Source organism: Bos taurus, chromosome 8 (assembly GCF_002263795.3).
Source record: "Bos taurus isolate L1 Dominette 01449 registration number 42190680 breed Hereford chromosome 8, ARS-UCD2.0, whole genome shotgun sequence".
Taxonomy (NCBI): Eukaryota; Metazoa; Chordata; class Mammalia; order Artiodactyla; family Bovidae; genus Bos; species Bos taurus.
In genome coordinates, this window is record NC_037335.1 from 38,802,211 (window position 1) to 38,827,223 (window position 25,013).

At 44.1% G+C, this 25,013-nt stretch overlaps 1 protein-coding gene across 5 annotated transcripts; it reads right to left on the bottom strand.

Moving 5' to 3' along the window:
* Positions 1 to 681: 681 nt before the first annotated feature.
* Positions 682 to 13,593, bottom strand: MLANA (melan-A). 5 transcript variants are annotated; one of them, XM_010807841.4, is made up of 6 exons: positions 13,280 to 13,340; positions 13,000 to 13,121; positions 11,933 to 12,034; positions 8,542 to 8,638; positions 2,340 to 2,453; positions 682 to 1,015 (listed from the first exon to the last, which is right to left on the bottom strand). In XM_010807841.4, the coding sequence occupies exons 3-6, from the start codon at positions 12,007 to 12,009 to the stop codon at positions 947 to 949; spliced, it is 357 nt and encodes a 118-aa protein (XP_010806143.1). In that variant the 5' UTR covers positions 12,010 to 12,034; positions 13,000 to 13,121; positions 13,280 to 13,340; the 3' UTR covers positions 682 to 946. The 5 variants fall into 5 exon arrangements, with proteins under 5 accessions (XP_010806143.1, XP_010806144.1, XP_010806142.1 ...); XM_010807842.3 differs by lacking the exon at positions 13,000 to 13,121 and having other exon boundaries at positions 8,542 to 8,584; positions 13,280 to 13,387; XM_010807840.3 differs by lacking the exon at positions 13,000 to 13,121 and having other exon boundaries at positions 13,280 to 13,386.
* Between the last annotated feature and the right edge of the window lie 11,420 nt (positions 13,594 to 25,013).

Here is a 25,013-nt window from a genome sequence, read left to right on the forward strand (position 1 = left end):
TAGAGTGGTGATATAAGTTAAGCCAAAAAACTTTAAATGAGGTTGATCAGAAGAAAAACATTAGACAGATAATAATATGTAGATGTCACATAAATTGCAATGTTGCTATACAAATAAAGACACCATTCCAGAATTTCTGATCCTTTATGATTTCTTCTGTATGTTCTTTTGAGAGGAATTTGGGAGCCCAAAGGAGGTAAATTGCCTTTGGGACATTGAAACCAAGGTGTCAGCCAAACTAGAGTAGCTTTTATTTGTTTAAGTCCTTACACCACCTTTTGATTTAACAGGAAATCCTTGTCATTAATTATCATAGCATTGAGCATTGAAGTGAAATGTAATTAGAACTGCATGAACTGTATTACTGAAAATACAGTATCTCTGCAGTGTGTTGTTATTGCACCATGGAACTGTAGAACACAAAGAGACATGACTGATTCCTGATCAGATGGATCTGACTGTAATTTGTTCGGTCATTCAGCTCTTGATCTTAAACCTGTAAAGGTATCATTTTGAGTACTCCATAACACAGACTAACCTGCACCTGTTCTGTTAGAGTTCATGTTGGTCAAGAGGCTGCTTCTTCAAAAATCAGAATAGTGGTTAGTTTTTAGCCACATTTTAACTTAAAAAGAAATCCATTGGTCCCAGAACAGCACTTGAATGCTCTCCCTCAGAAAATAACATTGTAGATTTATTATTACTGGCACAGATAGTATCAATCCATTACAATGTTTATTGACAAAGTTTTTCCCATTTTAATGTTTCTTATCATTTCCTCAATCAGTTGCCCTACAAAGAATTTGACACTTAGCTTATTATTATTAGTAGAGCTCATATACATTGTTTCTACAGCATTCTGAAGCATAACATTGCATATCCACATCAATTTTAAGCAAAAGCATGAGGGAAATCATTTCAGCACCTCTCAAGGCCTCGCTGGCTCTCATGGAGAATAAGGTGGTGGTGACTGTTCTGCAGACAGTTTCTCATAAGCGGGTGGAGCATTGGGAATCTGTGAGGATGAGAAAGGAGAGCATGGGCTTAACAACAACACACATGGTTCTCGAAGAGGGATTAAGTCAAAATAGTTAGCATCATGTTTATACTTTCGCTCTGGATTGAAACTTGTTCGCTTAACTGTCCATATCTAATTTCCACCCAGTGAGGTAATTAATGTTAAATTACGCAAGTGTGTATGTTGAAGCATTTGGGCAGTGGTGGGGGGAGGAAAAAGGCTAAGTGGCTTCCCCAAAATCTCCTTGGATTATCTTTATCAGTAGAAGCCCCAAGCCCTAACTTACAAATTTTTCAGTCCTGTTACAGACACTGATCACACAATATCTTTACCACAAGCATAAATCCTGATAGCTGTGTCTAAAGGCTGTTGCTTCTATCAACAGAGCACAAATGTATCAGGCCCTCATTTAATTCCAACAACCTTAGGAATATTTCCATTGCTTTTATGTTACAGGTCAGGCAACTGGGGCACAAGGAGGTTAAATCACTTGATGAATGTCTTACAACTGGCCAGTCATGGAGCTAAGAGTCAAATATAGGAATTTGGCTCTGGAGCCAGTGCTCTCAAAAGCTATAATTACTGCATCTATACCAGGACTGTCCAGTAGAAATAGAGTGTACCACATATGTGGTTTTAAAATTCCTAGTAGCTGCATGTTTAAAAATTAAGAGAAACAAGTAAAATTAATTTCACTAATATATTTTATTTAACCCCACTTTCATGTTGAAGTGAGATATTATCACTTCAACCTGTAGTCAGTATAAAACTCATTAGTGGATTTTTATGTTATTTTCTTTGTACTAAGTTGTTGAAATCTAGTACGTATTCCAGGATGTCTTAATTCAAAGTACTGCGTTTCAGGTTTTCAATAACCGCATGTGACTAGTGGCTACAGTGCAACTGTTGGACAGTGCAACTCTAAACAATTAATAATAGGTACTTTTTCCCTCTGTTAGTTATGTCTATGTTCAGGACCAAAGCAATTATACTAAAAAGCATGAGACAAAAGGACATTGTATCCAGAACCAAGTTCTTCCTTTGGGCCTTACATGTAGATGTTTCTTTATTGACCCAGGAAACTCTGGATATGAGAGGACACAATTTAAGAAAACCTCTGTGAATTCCCTTGTTCTTAATCTTACTATTTACTTTTTATTATGGTAAAATATACCATATAAAATTTAACATTTTAACCATTTTTTAGTCAGTAGCATTAAATATATTCACATTGCCCTTGTTTTTTAAATGGCAATATTTTATTCATTAGAGTTAAAAGTAGGCATATACAGAAACACCAGGATGCAAGATCTCAACCTACCACAGGTTCACAATTGTTCTCTTGAAAAGGCAATTTGCTGTCCTGTTGACCAAGCCCCTCATGTGAACATCTTCCTGTTAGGGTACTTTGAGTACCAGCATGAATGTTTTTGTCCTGAAATGTGAATTCATGAAGGTCAATGGGTGAGAAAAAAATAATTGAGTCCATTAAAGAAAAAGAGAAGGAAGCTGACGTTTTAAGAATGAGTTTTAATCTTGGCCCTGCCACTTATCTTCAGTGTATCCTCAGGTAGGCACTTAATCGCTCTGAATTCCAGTGTTTTAATCAGTAATATGAAGATAATGTCACCTACCTCTCAGAACTAGGCTTCCCCAGTGGCTCAGTGGTAAAGAACCCACCTGCCAATGCAGGAGATGTGGAGTCGAGAAGATCCCTTGGAGGAGGAAATGACAACCCACTCCAGTATTCTTCCCTGGAAAAATCCCATGGACAGAGGAGCCTGGCAGGCTACAGTCTATGGGGTCACAAAGAATAGGACATGACTGAGCACAACAAAACACCTAATACAGTGCCTGACATCTATTAGTTAGTCAATGAATATTTTTGAAAGGAAGGAGAAGAAGAGTGAAATATAAAACTGGATCTCAGAGAATGATTACAAGAGCAGTAGATCAGAGCTAGGGAGGCAGGAGGTGGTTTCACAGTGAGGAGAAACATAGGAACAGCTTGATAGCAGGGACACTATTTCTGCCTTCCCCATAATGACACGGAGAAGGCAATGGCAACCCACTCCAGTACTCTTGCCTGGAGAGTCCCATGGACAGAGGAGCCTCGTAGGCTGCAGTCCATGGGGTCGTGGGGAGTCAGACACAACTGAGCAACTTCACTTTCACTTTTCACTTTCATGCATTGGAGAAGGCAATGGCAACCCACTCCAGTACTCTACCCTGGAGAATCCCAGGGATGGCAGAGCCTCTCCACAGTAGTCATTCTCAAACTTTAGAATGCAGCAGTGTCACTTGGGGGACTTGTTAAACACAGATTGCTGGGCTCACACCCAGAATTTCTGACATAGTAGGTATAGGGTAAAGCCCTATAAATTTGCATTTCTGGCAAGTTCCCAAGTAATACTGATACTGCTGGTCCCGGGCTCTCTAGGCAATGCACTTCCTTATTGCCTGTGCCTGGCATGATCCTGCTACGATATGACCCTTAGAGGAAGGAGGAGGTCAGGTGGGGGCCATAGAAAAGGAGGGAGTATGTGTCCCTTCTAAAGGGACAAACCACTGCATAGCTGCCAAGTTTTGCCAGATCTTTTTATTTTTTTCAAAAAATAAACAAGAAATTAAGATTTTTATATAAAATGTTACTTTCAAATGTTTGCACCTAATTCCGTTTTTTTAAGTTACAGACCCAAACATTATCTGTGAACCAAATCCACCAGTAGGACATGAGCAGCTCTCTGGGGTCCTGGCTGAGGGGAACTGGAACAGGAAGGCCATGCCTGTTCAGTGCCTCCTCCACAGTCTTGTCTGTAGACTGTGGTTGATTATTGGCGTTACTGGGTTGAAAGAGAATGGCATCCATATGGGTCTCCCAGGAAGGAGAAGTGTTTGGATCATCAGTTGGATGAGACCAGACATGGTTGGGGCTGGTACCTATAGAGTCTGCCGGCTGTAAAGAAGTTTTCCTAAACTCTACTCTGAAATCATTATTGACACTACCTTTTGGAAGTATATAAGCACAGAGACCCCAATCTTGACGAGAGGATCCAAGGAGGTTCTGCTCCCCTCCACAGCTACCAGTGATATACCTCCAGTAAGGTGCTTAATGGGCTTCCTGCGTAGCTCAGCTGGTAAAGAATCCGCCTGCTATGCAGGAGACCCTGGATCGATCCCTGGGTTGGAAAGTTCCCATGGGGAAGGGATAGGCTACCCACTCCAGTATTCTTGGGCTTCCCTGGTGGCTCAGAGAGTAAAGAATCTGCCTGCAATGCAGGAGACCTGGGTTCCGTTCCAGGTTGGGAAGATCCCCTGGAGGAGGGCATGGCAACCCATCCCAGTATTCTTGCCTGGAGAATCCCCATGGACAGAGGAGCCTGGCGGGCTACAGTCTTTGAGGCTGCAAAGACTCAGACATGATTGAGCAACTAAACACAGCATAGCACAGCACAAGGTGTGTTAATGTTAATGCATTCTCCCTTTACCTCGATTATTGGTTTTATTCCTTATTTTTTTAATTCTCACCTACCATAGGTTAGGAGCTTGATTCACTTCCCCAGTTCACTGCCAATTCTGTGTATTTGCATCAAACTTCAGTGTGTGTGTTCAAACAGGGTCCTGGGTCCCACCACCAGAGATGGTCCCAGACTCTACATTTTAGCAAGAACCCTAGGTTATTTGAGTGCAGGGGCCCCTGAGTGTACACTGAGAAACATGACACTGAAAGATGTGAGTGGAAACTGAGCTGTCAGGAGAGCTTTTGAATTTTTCCCCAAGAATAAGAAGTGTTATGTCCTAAACTTAGAAGTGAAAGAATAAAATTCATATATATGAAAGCCAACTTCCAATGCCTTATAAATCATTTTTCTGCAGAAACGCATTTCTGCAAAAAGCAGTCTTTCCTTTCAAAAGATGTTTTTCAGGTCTAAGAGGAATTGTTGGGCAAGGAAGAAATTTTAGGAGGCCTTACTTCCAACCAACCTTTCTACCATTCTGTGGTCAATGAAAGTGTAAAAATAAACATATTTCAAAGCTTAATAAAGGTTGCTTAAAAGTGGTACCTGAAGCTTGCATTAATCGTCATTTATCTTCTTCTGTTATATAATGAAAACAGAATCACCAAAGAGAGACAGGGAGGTAATTATGTAATTAAATACAGTACTTAATGCACTACTTTACATAATTTTACCTACATTTCTTAGACTGCTGGTCCCCAACCTGGCTTTTCAGGAGATACGAAAGCTCAAAACAAGATTTTAATATTAATTTTAAAAATAAATGACTCCATTTTAAAACATTAGAAGGAATCAGAGAATTTAAACACAGTTTTTAAATCTCATAAAAATTCCAGAAACTCTGCAAGAGGACTGGAGGATGGCAGGTTGAACAGCCAGGCAAATGTTCAGTGTCGGAGGCCATGGCTCAGACTATCATTCTTCCATTGAACGCATTTAAGATAAGAGAGTGTTGAAGCAGAATAAGGGGGGAAAGGTTGCTTTTTTGTCTGGGTAGCATCAAGCTAGAAATTATGGACAGTCTTCCTTGCAGTCTAAGGGGCTCTCAAGAGTCTTCTCCAGCACCACAGTTCAAAACCATCAATTCTTCGGTGCTCAGCTTTCTTCACAGTCCAACTCTCACATCCATACATGACCACTGGAAAAACCATAGCCTTGACTAGATGGACCTTTGTTGGCAAAGTAATGTCTCTGCTTTTTAACATGCTGTCTAGGTTGGTCATAACTTTCCTTCCAAGGAGTAAGTGTCTTTTGATTTCATGGCTGCAGTCACCATCTGCAGTGATTTTGGAGCCCCCCAAAATAAAGTCTGACACTGTTTCCACTGTTTCCCCATCTATTTGCCATGAAGTGATGGGACCAGATGCCATGATCTTAGTTTTCTGAATGTTGAGCTTTAAGCCAACTTTTTCACTCTCCAGTCCATCCTAAAGGAGATCAGTCCTGGGTGTTCATTGGAAGGACTGATGGTGAGGCTGAAACTCCAATACTTTGGCCGCCTCATGAGAAGAATTGACTCACTGTAAAGACCCCGATGCTGGGAGGGATTGGGAGCAGGGGGAGACGGGGACGACAGAGTATGAGATGGCTGGATGGCATCACCGACTTGATGGACATGAGTTTGAGTGAACTCCGGGAGTTGGTGATGGACAGGGAGGCCTGGCCTGCTGTGATTCATGGGGTTGCAAAGAGTCAGACGTGACTAAGCAACTGAACTGAAGGAATGGACACGACTAAGCAACTGAACTGAAGGAATGGATACCAACATACTGAGTTTGTAGAGCTTTTATTCCTTGAATGACTAATCATTTTTTTTTAATATGTAAACATAGAATTAATTTTTTTAATTATAGAAGAAAGCATATATTACATAAAAAGTGATATGCATCATGTATGTCATCTGTGTCCAGGTGTATAATAGAGCAAATGAGGCTCAGAGAAATGAAAATCTAAGGCCACCAGTAAGTCAACAGCAGAGTGAGACCAAATCCTTATGCCATACAATTGGCTGACTGCCATGTGCCAGGCATTGTGCTAGGCTCTGGAAGTAAAAGGGGAATAAAAATACTCTCTGCATCAGCTCCAAATGGGATGAAGAGAAGGTGTGGAAGAAGCAAAAAGTAACAAATTACAAGGCAATGTCATAACCCTGTTCTAGAGGTACACATGAAGTGTATCAGTTCAGTTCAGTCGCTCAGTCGTGTCCGACTCTTTGCGACCCCATGAATTGCAGCACGCCAGGCCTCCCTGTCCATCACCAACTCCCAGAGTTCACTCAGACTCACATCCATCAAGTCAGTGATGCCATCCAGCCATCTCATCCTCTGTTGTCCCCTTCTCCTCCTGCCGCCAATCCCTCCCAGCATCAGGGTCTTTTCCAATGAGTCAACTCTTCACGGAGGTGGCCAAAGTACTGGAGTTTCAGCTTTAGCATCATTCTCTCCAAAGAAATCCCAGGGCTGATCTCCTTCAGAGTGGACTGGTTGGATCTCTTTGCAGTCCAAGGGACTCTCAAGAGTCTTCTCCAACACCACAGTTCAAAAGCATCAATTCTTCGGCACTCAGCTTTCTTCACGGTCCAACTCTCACATCCATACATGACTACTGGAAAAACCATAGCCTTGACTAGACGGACCTTTGTTGGTAAAGTAATGTCTCTGCTTTTGAATATGCTATCTAGGTTGGTCATAACTTTCCTTCCAAGGAGTAAGCGTATAGCAGAGAGCAAAGAGTTCTTTCCCTAACCTCTCAACCCAAGGCTTTGCTATGGTTGGAGTCTTATTCAGACTCAAGAACTTCTCCTTCCCATTAATGCCACCACACTGGAGGGCTGCTGCTTGGTGACTGTGTCTCCCCACGTTCACCCTTTCATGATTTATATCTGGGACACTATGGCAAGATGGCCATTAGGAAAAGGGTCATATGGGACTTCCCAAGCTTTCCAGCAAGGAGAAGAATTTGAAGCTACCATTTTCACTTTCTCCTTCTCCTTCTCAGGAACTGCCAGGCTCTAGACTTCCACCCAGACCAGCCCTCCTCTCCATCACAGAACCACTTTCTCTGAATGAAGTGTTGCTAAATGAGGAAGGGGACTTTCCAACATCTTTTGTAAAGATAAAATTTTTCCCATTATGTATCAACCTCAGAAGCTTTCAGATCTGTAATAAAGAGAGAGGAGAAAGAAAAATTGCAACTCTCCTTCTATCCTGTTGCTCACTGTGGAGAATGCCTTTGGATGCTTAAGTTCCAAACTGCCACCTGTCTTTGAAGCAAGGTTTCTGAAACCTGTAGTCTTCACAGGTTAGTGACTTTGTTGATGTTGCTTGTTTCTGAAGGATCCTGCTACCCCAAGACTGGACATTGTCATTTGTTAACTTCCTGCTTATATGGGTAAAGGAGCAAAAATCCTAATAAAACCACATCGAGCATCAGAGGAGGGAGGAGCCTGTTAAAAACCTGGTGGTGCTTTGTGCTGCTGAGGGGTGGACAGTTTCCTCACTGCACTGATGGCTACATGGGTCCTGGCTATGCTGGACTGCTTGCTAATAGAGTTAGAAGAACTTGGAATTCCCAGGAAACCTGGAAAGAAAGGGGTGAAGAGGTAGGATAAGAAGAATGGGCCACTAAGGGGAGTAACAGAGCCAGTGGGAATCCCCAGAAGGATTGGTAAGACCTGGAGTGTCTCGTGTATTTCTGTTCAACTGTGCAAGAGGACCACGAAGCCTTCCTCCTTGCCCCACAAACCATCAGCTACATAGGCAGGCCCTCGAGTTTGCTGTGAGTGGAATCAGAAAGATGGACCAAGTTCCTGGTTGGGATTCATGCCTGAGCAGAGGCAAAGGAAGAGTTATAAGACATGAAGTGTAGAGAAAGATGCATCAGAACCATGAATCAGTGCTGGAGGTGATCGTGAGACTGTCACTACACTCCCCAGAATTTCAGAGAAAGAAGGAGAAGAGAGGTCCTGGAACTGGAGAGACTCAGCAGTGGGAACACTTTACTGACCTTCAAGCTTCGGTATCCACTTCGTCGTCTGCAGTACCAGCAGCTGAGAAGTAGTAGAATTCCCAGAATCACTATCAGGATGCCAATCCCTGCAGCCCTGGCCCGAGAGACAGACAAGTCCACCTTGGTATGGAAACCTTGCTCCAGATTATGATGAAACCTGCGTCAGTCTTCTCTCTTCACAGGGGCTTTGTGATCAGAGCAGTATCTCCCAGTCCCCAAGGAGTATTCCACCCCACCCTACACCAGGCACCCGTGGGCGTCCAGCATGCATATACAGAGACAGAACCATCTCTAGGAGCCTCTCAGGTGTGTGTCCACGCAGCAGTGCTAAGTGCCATGGGCCCTGGCACCCAGGCTCCAAGTGCAACAGGTGCAGTGGCAGCTGACCCTTCTGTGGACTGAGTTATCTTTCCATTAGGGCTAGTTTAAAACATTTTCCCCAACTGTCAGTCCACAAAAAAGAAACAGAAATTAACTTTGACTTAATGTCTGCTGTAAGCTGGGTACCATGATAACCATTCTGTATTCATTAGATTATTTAATTCTCACAACAACCCTGCCAAGCACTATGGCGAGCACCCTGCTATTGGCTCTGTCACAACAATCCTCAGGGGTAGGTATGACATTCATTTCACATCTGACATCCCCAAGACTTCAGGCTGGTAATATGCCCAAGGTTGCACAACCAGAGAGAGACAGAACCAGCATTCATAGCGACTGGCCTGAGGTACCCAGCCAGTGCCCTTTTGACCGCATCACCCCTTCCTGAAATGGAGCTGTTACAAGGGCATTCAGTGGGTTCTCGTGACTGAAGGCAGATGATTCCATTCCCAGCATGCCTGTGCTCTCATTCTACCTCCTAGGTCTGTGGTCACCCCCTCGGGCATCTCGACACACACAGAGCTCTGTTTGAACTCCTCACACCACAGTCACATTGCGCTCACACACAGGAAGTGAGAGCCAAAAATGCTGGGATGTGCCAGACACACCATAAGAACCCATTGCCCAGCAGGGCAGGGCTCCTCAGATGTCACCCAAATACCTCCTGCAAGGGAGTTGCCTGAGATGCGTGTTAAAGTACAGATCCGGGGCCCCTGACCTCAAGACCTACTGAGTCAGCCTCTTGGGCAGCAGTGCCCAGGAAGCTGCATTTTCACGAGCTCCATAGGTGGCTTGTGCCACCTCAACTGAGAACTTCTCAACTGTGGTTTCACAGAGGTAGAGTCTGTTGAGTCATCATGTAAATCCTGAAAAGTATACTACCTAATACCACGTGCAGTTGCACCCCTCAAGAGTATTTTTTTGCTGTTGGGACTTTTTTCCAGAAGATCTCACCACCACATCCCATTTGACCATGCGGGGATATTAGGGAATCCCACTAGGGTCTTCTGAAGAAATACTCCAGCCTGAATTCCTCTTCAGTGCCTTTGACAGGTTCTCCATCTCTCTTGCCCCTGCTAGTTCACTCCAGTAAAGTAATTCAACAGTTCTCTCCCAAGACAGCAGGTTTGCAGGAGGTTCTGAGCAGATCACTTAAGAGACCGTCCAAACGATGCGGGGAGCGAGCTCCGCCCCTGGCAAAGGTCGTGAGGAAGGAGGCTCGGCATACGCAAAGGCGGGATCAAGCCTCAGGAGTCTCCCTGGAAATTCTCGAGCATCTACCCCTAAAACCAGAGTCTGCCTACTTTCTGCTTTGTGCTTTCACCTACACCTCTGACTTTACGGGGGGCTGTCCCCCACTACCTCTCTCTGAAAAAAGAGTTAGCTTACAGCTCCAGTTAATAATTCCTGGGTGTGACAGTGTTTCAACCTACAAACTCCTTTGGAAGTCCTCTAGCCTGCCTGAATAGGTTTTTCCGGCCACATGTGATTGCTTAGAGCCTCCCAACTGTGAGAGGCATGAGATGTTCTAAACTGTCTAAATACAGATTCCGTTTAGCAGTTAAAAGATTGATTAGAAATTGTATTGGTGAAGGGATTTTCACTTGTCAGGCCAATGTTTGCTGCTAAGTTTCCATATCCCTTACCTGCTGTGTCCCTGGCAGTGTATTGATTAATATAATTGGTGTAAGTAGTAGCTTTAATGTTTGTAACCTGGGGCCCTTGAGTTAATTCTTTTTCTTGTTATAGCCCACCACACCTTTGCTCTGTAGGAATGCAACTTTATCTAATGCTTTTTGGAGGCTGGCGCCTGACTTTAGAATAATCACCTTTAGAGAAAAATAAGTTTCTTAAAATGTTAACAGGCCTCCGGGCCAGAAGATGATGCAAATCACCTAAACTTTTGCATATGGTAAGTTCGCAGGAAGAAAGCGTGGCTTACTGCATGACTCTACCCCTTCCCCCATTATCCTCTATGCATAACTTAAGGTATAAAAACTACTTTGGAAAATAAAGTGCGGGCCTTGTTCACCGAAACTTGGTCTCACCATGTCGTTCTTTCTCTTACCTTCTGGCTGAATTATTCAGCCTCTTTTCTCCACTGAATTTCCTCACTGAGCTATCCTTATTCTATTACTCCTTATATCCTTAATTAAAGTTTAAATAAGCAGTTGTTTCCTGATCCTCGCCAACGCCGTCCCCGCTTCGAATTCCCTGGATCCACCGGGGCTGGACCCCGGCAATTCCTCATTTGTCCTATTGGAGTCTCCACTCAGAGAGGGGCCCCTCCACCACCACCACCCCTTGCTCACTCTCATCCTTGCAGAGTATGTCCTGTGGCTTAGGTCCCCATCACAGCACTTATACCTGATGAAATTACTCCCATGCCTAACTGTCCCAGTAGGTTGTAAGATTTTTTTCAAAGGAGAGAATAGCATCTTGAGCTGGTGTATATTGCTTAGCACTTAGAAATGTTTAATCATGCAAATACTTATTTTAAAATAATTCATAATACAAAACACCTTTCTTTAGGGTAAAGCATTGATGCAAAGGTTATGACCACCCTCTTCACCTTGGACTCAGTCAACAGGTGGAGGGATGCACCTGCCCTTCAACCTCACTGTCCTTTGGCAACTTGCCTCTGTTCTATCTGCAAACCACCTCTGGGAGCCCAAGTGGAGTAGATAGGCAAGGCTTGAGGACAGAGGCATCATGCTCTCGGACAGAGGTTTTTCAGCCCGGGAACCCACAGCGAAGGCCTCATAGCCAAGAATGCAAACAAAAATGGCAAGATCTGGGTTTTTGCCTTCCCTCCCTCTTTGCCTCTTTGGTCTCAGAGAAACCTGAGACCTTTTGTAGGACCTCAGGGTCTCCTTCCCTCTTTGCCAGGTTTATTTCTGGAGAAATAAACACTAGAGAGATTTACGGACAGACGTGCTGGTGGAAGCCAGAGGCTGTGTCAGCAAACAGCAAACTGTAACCCCGCTGGGTCTGGATTTGAACTTACTCTTCAGCCGTGACATAAGAGTGGCTGTGCCCTTTCCTGGGGGAACCATAGAAGAAGTGAGCCTCTTCTCTTGGCATCTTGTAGGGTCAGGCCACGGGACACCTAGCAGCAGGGGCACAGAGGTGTCATTTCATGCATCCAGAGTGTTCTTACCATCTCAAAAACACCCACAAAGACATTCTCGCTAGGTGACCAAAATTGACATCCAAACCCTCTGTTTTCTGTCTCTGCAAGGACTCGTACTTGTTTCTTTCCCAGATATCAAGTGGGAATTGCTCAGGTTTTTAACCCCTTTCTACCAACTGAAATTTAAGTTCAAAGAAGAAACTATAAACAAAAGGAAAAAACTTTCAAACTGAGTTGTGATTTGAGAGTTAATATGACTCTATACCATAAACTTGTAGAGAAACAAACAAGCATTTTAATTCATTGCTTACTTTCCCTGGCTCAAGACAGATTAATAAGAGGAGTTATTTCTCTCCAGAGGTATTATTTTATATCAATCCTTGGACAAATAAAAGGCTCTGATGATATAATGGGCATGTGCCTTAGCACAGCATCCTTCAAGCCCATTTTCCAACAAAGGAAACTGTCCCCCAAATATGAAATTTTAAACTATGATACAAACAAATAAAAAGCTCGTGAACTTCAGTGGTCATTATTAGAGTGTGCTTATTAAAAACCAACAATGATTTCTCTTCTCTCCTTGCTATTGTGTGTTTTTCATCCCTTTTACTGTTCTCGTGAATTGCATAGGTCTGATCCCCATGGAGTTATATTAATGAGCCCGTTTAAAACAGCTGAAGAGAAGTGGGAAAGGGGAGTGTAGAGTTCACCCCATGAACTCTTTCCTTGGGGAATTTCATGTGCCATTTGCACTTCCCAGTTGTAAAGAAGAAGTCACACTTGACCTTACTGATCATCTCAGGTGAATAATGTGGGGATGAACTCTGTTCAAAATGACAGACACACAACGAATTCTGCATTCAGTTGTTTTCTGTAAATCTATACCTCCAGTTTCAAGCCTTGGCAAACAGTGGCAGGACAGCAAATGTACTTCATCCTACCTGAGCCAAGAAAAGTGGTTCTTCAGAAGACTAGACACAGCTGTTCACGAGCCAGTTACAGCCTACGAATAACTGCTTTTCCTGGTTCTCTGCTTTGCTTCCGGGCAGTCTAGAGGTAGGACCTAGGAGGAGACTTTGTGAACCCTCAAAAGTCGGAGAATTGTGAATATTGAGGAGAATTCTGCCGACATCCAGGTATCAGGGAGGCTGGAGGAGTCCACTGGAATCTCCCAAACCCTGTTCTGTTCTGAAAGAGTGGGTGAAAAGGCATTGCTCTTACCTGCCTGCCTGGGACCAACTCCGTCTGCTGGCTGCCGTTTGTGTGAAGATTGCTTCTCTGGCTCTTAACCTTTTTAATTTTCTTTCCCCCCTGGTCTCGAGTCCCATGTTAATCACGAGTTTGGATTTCTGATGGGGTCATTTGTGATTGCTTAATTAGCGTGAAAGAAACCAACTTCATTCCTCTCCTCAAAAAGTCATGGCTCACTGTGACCAGGTTTCATCTTAGGGGAGTCATTAGTTTTAATGCTGATCCCTCATCTGTAGGATTGCCAGATAAAATATAGGCTTTCCAGTTACATTTGAATTTCAGACAAGCAATGAATAGATTTTAGTATAACTGTGTCCCATGACATTTTTAGTGCAAAAAATTATTTGCCATTTAATTGAAATTCAGTCGTAACGGGGCACCCTCTACCCACCCTCATCTTCACCTCAAAGTGTGGGTGAGCCTTTGGTCTCAGGCATGAGGGTCATCTAGGAGCATGACCTCCTGATCAAGAAGAGGAATTGGAGGATCCCTGAAACTTCCTGAGCTAAGCTCCCAGGTTTTTTGTGACACCCTCAGAGATGACTGTCCCCTGGGAAGAATGGGTTTCTTGCATTGGCAAGGAGCAGAGAAAACTTCCTCTTTGAAGGTGGATATGACCTACCTAGAATTTAATTGAAACCAGGGCTAATTCAACCTACATAGCCTGCTCTGAGAGTCAAATGTGTACAGCCGAGAACTATTTCAGTGGGACAGAATTATCATTGCTCACAAGCTGTCTGTAACCATTGTAAACAAGCAAAAACTAAACAAAACACCCACCAGAATTAAGGAATGTGAAAGTTCTCATCAGCCAAGGACTTAGATTAAATGACCACTAAGGTTCCCCTTTACGGCTTCCCTGGTAGTTCAGACGGTAAAGAATTTGCCTGCAATGCAGGGGACCTGGGTTCCATCTCTGGGTTGGGAAGATCTCTTGGAGAATGGAATGGCAACCCACTCTAGTATTCTTGCCTGGAGAATTTCCATGGACAGAAGAGCCTGATGGGCTGCAGTCCATGGGGTTGCAAAGAGTTGGACATGACTGATCGACTAACATGACTACAACACGAGGTCCCCTTCCCCAGCTTGCAGATCTTATGGTTCTTTCCAGTTCCCATTGGACTGTCTTGTGTGAGGGCATTATCAGCACTGGATAATCATCAGTGGAAATGGCATGGGAGAAATGAAACAGCATGAGTGAGGTTGGTCTTCATTAGGTGAGATCCTTGTTCTCTCCTTTCTGAAAAGGAGAGAATATGCAAACAGATCTGAGTGACAAGAAGGAGTCAGCCATTCACAGATGGATGGAGAGTGTTTCATAGAGAAGAATCAGTGCAAAGGCCCCACAGCAGAGAAAGAATCAGACTTGGTCTGGACTCCCAGAACTGAGGCTGATTTAGGAGATTTCATAAGAAAATCAGGAAGGATACAAGCCTTTGGTGTCAAGGGATTTGAGGAGAGCAACTTTAACCTGAGGCTCAGGTTTATGCCCAATAACTCCCAGGAAGGCCTAGTGGTGGGTGCTAGTCTAGAAAGAAGGATACAGTTCTTTTATTTACTTTATTTTTAAAAAATTTTAATGTATACTTTATTTTTTAGAACAGCTTTAGATTTATAGAAGAATATGAAGATAATACATAGATATCCCATACCCAGTTCCCCTATTATTAATATCTTAAATTAGTTACAATAATGAACCAGTAACTAAAGCCATATCTCACTCAGATACCCTTAGTTTTTTACCTATGCCATTTTTCTGTTCTAGAATCCTACAAGACATGTTAACTAAAGGATGCAGTTCTGAGCCTAGAGACTGAAATGTGCTAAGTTGGACTCAACTAACGTGGCCCCCTGGATGATGAGCAGCCAGACCAGAAAGGAGGAAGGTACTAACCTGTATCTCTGGGCAAAGGGAAGCTCCTGGGTCTTGCTCAAGTCCCTCAGTGATGTGAGCTAATCCAGGGGCCCTGAGTGTGCCCGGGCACCGTTCCAGGGTGGAAAATGCAAGGCAGCTGGCATTGTCCGCTCCCCCAGAAGAGGCTCTGGGACCAGGCCCAGCTCACTGTGGATACTGTGACCTGTCTTGGCACTTCCCTTCCAGCTACTCTGCTTTTTGGAGCTCAGCAAGGGAGCCCTGATCAGATCTTACAGGGGCATATCTTTAGGTTTTTGAGTGGTTTTGCAGCCTCTGGAGTACCCAGTCCTGTTAGAGTGAAGCACCCAGGAAGAGCTAGGGTGGCTTCTTTAAATAAGTCACCAGGGACCCTCAGCCTCAAAATCCTACACATCCCGTTTCCTGAAAGTGCCCCCAGCAGTTCCCTTTGCCTCAGGCTCCTAGTCACTGTCCTTGGACTGGCCTAGGCCCCAGGATCTGCCCCAGAGCCAGTCCAGCCCAGCCCAGGCTCCACCTGCCCTCACCCTACCCCCACCCCCACTAGTGATTTCTCTTCTTCCCTGGTGTAACATCTACCCACCACCACCACCATCACAACCAACAGGCTCACAGTTGGGGCTCTAAAGTCCAAACTGCCTGCACTTCCTCTCTTCGGTCTGTGTGACCTTGGATAAATCATAAATCTCTTAGAACGTCATTGCATGCATCTAAAAAAAGAGAGTTATTAATAGTATCTACTCCCTAGATTGGTTGTAAAAGTTAAAGGAGATAGGCTTACCACCTGGTTGGCACAGACTGAGTTTAACGACTGTGTAAGCTGTTACTACAAGGTTGCCATACCCACCACCCCTTTGGCCCAGTTCAGACCTGCCTTGAGTGTGGGCCTGACACTGCACTTCCTGTGCCCCAGACTCAGGATTAGAGTTTAGCACCTGGCCGGCCACTGACCTGTTCTCTGCTGCCACCTGGTGGGCCTTGGTCCCCTTGCACAGCAGGCCCCCACATGATGAAGCAGCTGGGAGACCGATTGCAGAGATGCTTCTTTGATCTTTTCAAAACCCTCTCATTCACAGTGCTCAGGAACCAGAGTCCTCTTCACTTTTCCTTCTTGGGGATTAGAACTTTCTTCAGTGCCCCACAAGACTGTGAGCTCTTGCTCTCTTACCACAGAAATGCTAGAATATTATGAAAGGCATTGTTGTAAATGGGAGTTGTTTGTGCTGCCCTTTTGTAGGAGAAGCTAAACAAACAGAACTTGCTTATCAGAAAGTGGAGAAGACAGGTAGACATCTCTGCGGTTATTGAAGCAGGCCACAGACAGTACTCTCTCCCTACCCCCGGTGGAGTCCTGGGACCCAGTCAGAATGGCCTTGAATCCCAGCTCCCATTATTACCTGTGTGACCTTCGGCAAGTTTCTTAAGCTCTCTGAGCTTCAGCAACCCCATCTACAAGATGGGAATTAATAATTATTACAGAATTGCTGTGAGATTTAAATGAGATAAAATACATAAAATCATCCAGTGCAATGCCTGGCAAATTATTAAAACTTGAGAAAGGCTGATGCCTCCAGGAATCTCCTGTGGATGTGCAAATAGCCTTAAGAGGGTGGGATAGCAGCATAAGCCTGTGAACTAATAATGCTCAGCTGTGGTCTGATAATTGCTCAGTGCTAATCAGTGAACAAGTTATACTGCCTGTGGTATAAAGGGCCATTGGTCGGAAGGGTGGAAGTGGCGGTGATGAGGTCCAGATGGGAGCAGAACGAAGGTGTATCTACACGGGGGCGCCTAACAGGACACCCACCCCCTCCCCACCCCGGCCCTTCTCCCTCGGGCACTCTAGAGCAAGAGTCAGCTTCTGCGGGTCTCAGGCTGGACTTTCACGAGGCTCCGTCAGTTCCTCAATCCAACAGGTAAGTTGTTCTGGGGAGAACTAGCGTCAGTCTGGAGGCTTGCACAGAAGCTGGTTGTGTGTGAGAACAAAGGCCCAGTTCCTGAGTCTGTTCAGGTGCAGAGAAAAGAGCATTAATAGATCAGAAATGGGATTTAATAATCCCATGGCCACTTGTGACCAGTCAGTATCAAGAGGGATGGGCTTGCAGGACTGATTGGAATGATCTTTGGGGTGGAATGCTATGTTTACCACCATGTCAGATAATATTGGAGCCACCCCAGATTCCTGCCCAGGAAATAGCAGGGGTATGGGTTATTCTTGGGGACAGGAGGCACATGAGAAGTTTGTTAAAGGAAGGTGAGTTTCCTCTGAGTCTGGAAAGGTGAGCAGGGGGTCGCCAGATGTGAGATGGGGAGGGCGTTCTCAGTGCAGAGGATAAGTAAACGTTTTGCAAGTCACGACTTGGGAGCCAGGTTGGGAAGGTGACATCCACATGGAGGGAGGGCACACAGGTGTGGGACGGCCTGGCGGGTTTGGGGGACTGCTCGAAGTTCTGTACGGTTGGAGTTCAAAGTACAGAAAAGGAATGTAGTCCTGAGGTTCTGAAGCTCAAAGCGTGTGAACGCCATGCCAAAGCTTTTGACCCTCGTTTGCTGGTTACATTGAGTCATAGAAAGGTTGTAAGCAGGGGAAAAAACACTGAGGCTGACCAGGCTCAGGGTCAGTCTGTTTTCCAGTGTCATGGTATTTAATCTACCTCCTAGGTGACTGCGAGGATTACATGTGCTGTCGTTGTGTGTAGAAACATTTTGTGAACCGTAAATCATATTGACGTGAAACCTAGAAGCAGCAGTCTGCCCTTAAATGTTGGGGCAATGTATTGGTGACATGGAGAGATGAATAGGAGAAAGCCTGGGTTTTGGTTTTGGATTCTGGTTCTGAGTCAAATGCTGGCTCCGGCATGGACTGACTGTGGTCCTCAGGTATGCAAGGTTCTTGGCACTAGTCTGCTCATCTACAGAATACGAACAGAGTGTCTGTCTCTCTGAGGGGGCTGTCAGGCTCGTGTGCCTGGTGTGCAGTGAACTCTTGCATTAGTCAGGGTTCTTTGCTTGCTGGCAACACAAACTTGACTCTGGCTACTTAAGGATATAAGAAAATTAATGGAAGGTTATAGAAGTGACCCACATAATTTAAAAAAACAAACAAACAACAAAAAAAAACTAAGCATACCAGATCTTAAGAAGGAATACAGCTGAGTTCTACCTGGACACAGGTGGTAGGAATTAATTAATAGATGACCCTTCAGGTTATTTTTATGAGGAAGAAATCAGCTCTGACTAGTTCCTCCTTGTTTAAATATGAGATTTAAATTGATTGGAGGATCTTGCTTGGGGTCTCAAATCAAAAAGCAAGAGAGTTCCAGAAAAACATCTATTTCTGCTTTATTGACTATGCCAAAACCTTTGACTGTGTGGATCACAATAAACTGTGGAAAATTCTTCAAGAGATGGGAATACAAGACCGCCTGATCTGCCTCTTGAGAAATTTGTATGCAGGTCAGGAAGCAACACTTAGAACTGGACATGGAACAACAGACTGGTTCCAAATAGGAAAAGGAGTTCATCAAGGCTGTATATTGTCACCCTGTTTATTTAACTTCTATGCAGAGTACATCATGAGAAACGCTGGACTGGAAGAAACACAAGCTGGAATCAAGATTGCCGGGAGAAATATCAATAACCTCAGATATGCAAATGACACCACCCTTATGGCAGAAAGTGAAGAGGAACTCAAAAGCCTCTTGATGAAGGTGAAAATGGAGAGTGAAAAAGTTGACTTAAAGCTCAACATTCAGAAAACGAAGATCATGGCATCCAGTCCCATCACTTCATGGCAAATAGATGGGGAAACAGTGGAAACAGTGGCAGACTTTATTTTTCTGGGCTCCAAAATCACTACAGATGGTGACTGCAGCCATGAAATTAAAAGACGCTTACTCCTTGGAAGGAAAGTTATGACCAACCTAGATAGCATATTGAAAAGCAGAGACATTACTTTGCCAACAAAGGTTCATCTAGTCAAGGCTATGGTTTTTCCTGTGGTCATGTATGGATGTGAGAGTTGGACTGTGAAGAAGGCTGAGTGCCGAAGAATTGATGCTTTTGAACTGTGGTGTTGGAGAAGACTCTTGAGAGTCCCTTGGACTGCAAGGAGATCCAACCAGGACATTCTGAAGGAGATCAGCCCTGGGATTTCTTTGGAAGGAATGATGCTAAAGCTGAAACTCCAGTACTTTGGCCACCTCATGCAAAGAGTTGACTCATTGGAAAAGACTCTGATGCTGGGAGGGACTGGGGGCAAGAGGAGAAGGGGACGATAGAGGATGAGATCGCTGGATGGCATCACTGACTCGATGGACATGAGTCTGAGTGAACTCCGGGAGTTGGTGATGGACAGGGAGGCCTAGCGTGCTGCAATTCATGGGGTCGCAAAGAGTTGGACACGACTGAGCGACTGATCCGATCTGATATGATCAAATCCTTGTTCAGGCATGGACTAATGGTAGGGGCAGGGATGCTTAATACCCCATCAAGGCTGATAAATTAGAGAAGGAGAAATTTTCAGAGGTCATCTGGTTTTTTGTTACCAATATAAGAAGGAAGGGATGCAGGAAAGACAGAGAGAGACCTTGACAACATTTGGCAAATGATGGCTGTCACAAGGCTCCCCAAGTGAGGATTTATCTCTGAGAAGTCTCCCTAGATTTTCTGTTTCCTAATTGGCACTGTGAGAGGAAATCCTGTGAGCAGAGACTGTGGAAGGCTGCCAGATGTTCCCTGTTTGTACTCCCTTCCTACTGCTTACTCTGTGGTGTTGACACGTCTGTTCATCTGATGTGTCCATGGATTCCTGAGCCCCCTGAGGGTAGGAATCATGTATCTCCATATCTCTAGTGCCTGCTACAGAGCCTGGCCCATGATGGAACCTCAGTGAACTGAACTCTTGCCCCATCTCATCCCCAGTGAAGTTTTTAGGAGGTACGGTCGTCAGAGGAAAATGGGATAATATTTCAACATTAAGGACAACACAGCTGTCTGCTTCAGCATATTTTTATCTTTTAAATTTTGAAAGAAATCCTCCTTTCCCTGCACAATTACCATCTCCTAGAGCCTGGTATCTCTCTCGGCAGGTATTGCCCTGAAGAGTTGGTGGAGGTTTAGTGATGGGAAAGGGTCTTAATCACTGTTCACAGCTCTTCAGCAGTGCCTGCCACATACAGAGGAGTGCTCAGAGGAGAAAAGGGCTCTAGAATGTAGCCTTGAGGGTCCCTGGGTGCTGGCACATTGAGGAAGGATAGCCATGATCTCCAAGCCTCCCTCTTCCCTTTTAGTATCAAAGAGCTAAAAGGGTTAAGAAAGTTTTTGCAAATAATAAACATTTGAAGTATTAGCTGCCACCTTCCTCTGTCTCTGGAAGCACTTTTTCCAGATTTCCTTCCATGGCCACAAAATCTACAATCCCACGAGAAATTCTGGCTTCTAAGGGCTGACATTTTGATGTTCCCATAGTTTTTTGTTTTAAGATATATTTATTATTCATGACTGTTCTGATTCTTCATTGCTGTGCATAGGCTTTCTCTAGTTGCAGCAAATGGGGGCTGCTCTTCACTGCAGTGTGTGGGCTTCTCATTGGTGTCTTCTCTTGTTGCAGAGCATGGGCACTGGGCTCAAAGGCTCAGTAGTTGTGGTTCCCCGGCTCGAGCACAGGCTCAATGTTTGTGGTGCACAGGCTTAGCTGTCTCAAGGCATGTGGGATCAGAACCCACGTCTCCTGCATTGCTAAGTGGATTCTTAACCACTGGACCCACCAGGGAAGCCCCATAGTTTTTATATTTTGAGAGAGTGACCATTTATAATGAACTTTTGGCTGTGTTTCAGTAAGTGAAGGTCATTTGGCTCACCCATAAGACGTGCTCCGTTCTGCCTTCCTGCTGGTCTCCCAGAATGCCTGGAAATAACTCCAGACCTTAGACAGATAAAAACACGAACTGTCTCTGTGTAAAAGGAGTATTTTCTGTGTGTGAAGCAGAAAAGAATAAACTCAATGGGGAGTTAAGCAATTTCATTTCATCCATCGGGGTTGAGATCCTGGGACTTCAAGAACAATGTTGGGATAATAGGGAAGAGGTGGAACTTGAAATTGCTGAAGGTCAGAGTTGTGCTTTATACCTTCTTTCTAACAGTTTCTGTGGAGATGATGGGTGGATATGCTGTCTATCTCAGATTTTTTAATTGTTAAAGAATTCAATGCTGATTTTCTTTTACAAAGAAGTTTCTACATAGCATTTTAATTTTAATTGTTATGTTAAAAATAATCTGGTTAACTTGAGTTATCATCTGAAGGGGAGGTCCCAGCTCTGGGCTTTTTTTTTTTTTAGCATACTCATGGATTGGATAAATCCATCATTTCTAACATTCTGCTGGTATTCAAGCCAAAACCTCAATAGACCGACCTTGTGACTCAAATCATCCAGTTGCCTTATCTCTGCATCACCTTCCTATGTGTTATACCTAAGCTTATTTGTCTGGACCAGCGCAGGGTCCATTTGTCAGTTAGTTTAGGGGAGCTTCAGGGGCCCAAGTTAGGCACTCTTTTAAAGAGGCAGTGCTTGCTAAGTTGGTTCCGTCATGTCTGACTCTCTGCGAATCTATGGACTGCAGCCCACCAGGCTCCTCTGTTCATGGGATTCTCCAGGCAAGAATACTGGAGTGGGTTGCCATGCCCTCCTCCAGGGGATCTTCCCAGCCCAGGAATCAAACTATCATCTTCTGCATTGGCAGGCGTGTTCTTTACCACTAGCGCCACCTGAGAATCCCCAAAAGAGGCAGTAGTGGCCCCCCAAGACCAATGTGGGACCAGTGTCAGGTGCTGCTGGCTTTCAAGATTAGGGTTGAATTTGACCAAGAGAATACAGATTTCATATTGCCAATTAGTGTGCATGCAGGTTTAGGCAGCTCTTTGGGGACCAAAAGAAGATAGCTCATCCAGGGTTTTAAGGAGACTGCCTGAGAGCATTAGGCTGTGGTGGGATCAGGGGCTTGCACCCCAGAAACTGGGTTTCTTGCTGTTTCTTTGTATTTTTCTAGAGGTATTTAGTAAAATTTTTGTAATATTTCAGCCAGTATCAGCTCTACCAGGAGAAACCAAAGAATTTTAATGAAGTATCAGAATAGCCCTTGCAATCAGTAGGATAACAACACATAGTAAAGTCAGAGGACCCCAGGGGGAAGGAAAAGTCCCAGAGGAGAGGCTGGCACTCAGGGCCCAAGCAGCTCTCTCTGCCCAGAGTTTCCTTCCAAGTCTAAATTCATGAGTTCAGGTTTTTCCAGTGTATCTTATTGGCCTGAAAGATTGGAAAACACTGGTCTAAACAAACTTAAACAGATTGATTTTGTTTAACTATAACTCTCTGGACATCCTTAGTTTTCTTATGCACATTATGAGTCTTCAGGGAAAGCCATTGTCCAGTGGAGTTTCTCAAGGCATCTTGTCACAAAGTTGGATCTCCATGGTGCTCCAAGAACACCTTTGGGCTGTGTCACCACGAAGGGTCATTATCAGTCCAACTTCTCATGTGATTGGCCTTTCCCTTCAGGTAGTTAACAAAGAGCCTAAATGAGTCCCTTTCCATGAAGAGTTCAGCCCATACATGTATATTAAATGTATTTTTACTGTGTGTCAGAAACTGAGTGAAGTGATTAATGTAGGTTGTCTCATTTTCTCCTTGAAGCCCCACAGCACGGCTATCAGGTGGGTGTTATTATTACTTCCACTTAACAGAGGAGACTGAGGCCTGTGGAGGTTGGGTAACTAGAGGTCACTAGATAGTAATTGGCAGAGTGGAGATGGCCGAACTCCCATACTTAAATATGGGGCTTCCCTCAGAGGAAAACTGCCCAGTAATTAAACAGAGTCCACCATAGGAAACGTTAAGACTGATTACCCTTCCCCAGAGTCATTTATTTAGAACATGTGTCCAGGAACTGTCTATGTGGATTATTCTTTGACTTTCTCAAGGGCAGAGACTTTTGCATTATCAGTTGCTGGCACAAAGCAAGGGCTCACAGATATTTCTTTCTTTCTTTTTTTAATTGATGTGTAGTTGGTACACCACAGCTATTTCTTGGGTGAGTGAATGAAATAATGAAGAGATGACTTTACAACAGATTTTGATCTGTTATTTCCTAATTGAAAATTGCCCAAATTCTTTCATCTAATCAATAAATATTTGTTGAGCACCTATGCTAGGCCAAGGACTCATTAGTCACCAGAAAATTTGAGTTACTTTTTCCCTTGCTGAATCTGATATGTCATACAAGAGCTATGTGAGGAGTATGCCCTTCTCAAACTATACGTGGACAAGTGAGATAGACACCCCTTTCTTTTCTTTTTTTAATTGGAGGATAATTGCTTTATAGCATTCTGTTGGCCTGCTGCCATATATCAACATGAATCAGCCATAGGTATACATATGCACCCTCCCTCCTGAAACCCCCTCTCATCTCCCACTCCATCCTACCCTCTAGGTTGTCACAGAGCACTGGGTTGAGCTCCCTGAGACATCCCTTTCTTGTATGAATTCCTCAATATGATAAGTCACATTGGTTGCTTGAGGAGATGGATTCTGTGCTAGTGGTGAAGAGTTGGAAAGATAATGCCTCAAAAGAAAGAATTGCATGGACCATTAACATTCACAGGCTGGGAAACACAGAAGGTATTTAATAAATGCTTATTAGAGAAATGCATGCAGACATTCAGGATTGAGTCCTGTTCTGGGCCTCAAAGCCAGAGAGGGAATGATCACCTTTAAGTAGCTTGTCAAGGTCACTGCCTGCTAGATAACCTTCGCTGGGGCCCATGGTGTGGCCATTTTGTGCTCTTTAGAGGGCATTGATCGAAATGTGAAAAGTTAACATGAGAATCTACCCATGCCAAGAAATCCTACTTGGGCCTTTCCCATGAGGGATGAATGAATTGTTGTCATTCAGTTGCTAAGTCATGTCCGAGTCTATGACCCCATGGACTGCAGCATGCCAGGCTTCCCTGTCCTTTACTAAATCCCAGAGTTTGTTCAAACTCCATCCAGTGAATTAATTATGCCATCCAACATCTCATGCCTGGTCGCCCCCTTCTCCTCCTCCATTCAATTTTTCTCAGCATCAGGGTCTTTTCCAATGAGTTGGCTCTTCACATCAGGTGGCCAAAGTATTGGAGCTTCAGCTTCAGCATTATTTCTTCCAATGAATATTCAGGGTTGATTTCCTTTAAGATTGGCAGGTTTGATCTTCTTACTGTCCAAGGGACTCTCAAGAGTCTTCTGCAGCACCACAGTTTGAAAGCATCAATTCTTCAGCACTCAGCCTTTTTTAATGGTCCAACTCTCACATCCAACATGACTACTGGAAAAACCATAGTTTTGACTAGATAGACTTTTGTCGGCAAAATGATGTCTCTGCTTTTTAATGTTGTCTAGATTTGTCATAGTTTTTCTTTCAAGGAGCAAGCATCTTTTAATTGCTGCAGTCACTTTAATCATAGCTGCAGTCACTGTTCTGCAGTAATTTTGGAGCCCAAGAAAATAAAATCTGTCACTGCTTCCACTTTTTCCCATTCTATTTGCCATGAAGTGATGGGACTGGATGCCATGATCTTAGTTTTTTGAATGTTGGGTTTTAAGCCAGCTTCCTCACTCTCCTCCTTAACCTTCATCAAGAATTCCTCTTCCTTTTCTGCCATTAGGGTGGTATCATCTGCACATCTGAGGTTGTTGATACTTCTTGATTCCAGCTTGTGATTCATCCAGGCTGACATTTCACATGATGTAATGTGAAATGTATTAACTGCATACATAT

Excerpts from the sequence above, each read along its gene's own strand:
- MLANA (XM_010807840.3), bottom strand. The coding sequence starts at position 12,009 with ATGCCAAGAGAAGAGGCTCACTTCTTCTATGGTTCCCCCAGGAAAGGG. Across the intron at positions 8,639-11,932 it reads TCTTATGTCACGGCTGAAGA|GGCTGCAGGGATTGGCATCC; the intron begins GTAAGTTCAAAT and ends CTCTCGGGCCAG. Across the intron at positions 1,016-2,339 it reads AGAACAATTGTGAACCTGTG|ATTCCCAATGCTCCACCCGC; the intron begins GTAGGTTGAGAT and ends TCATCCTCACAG.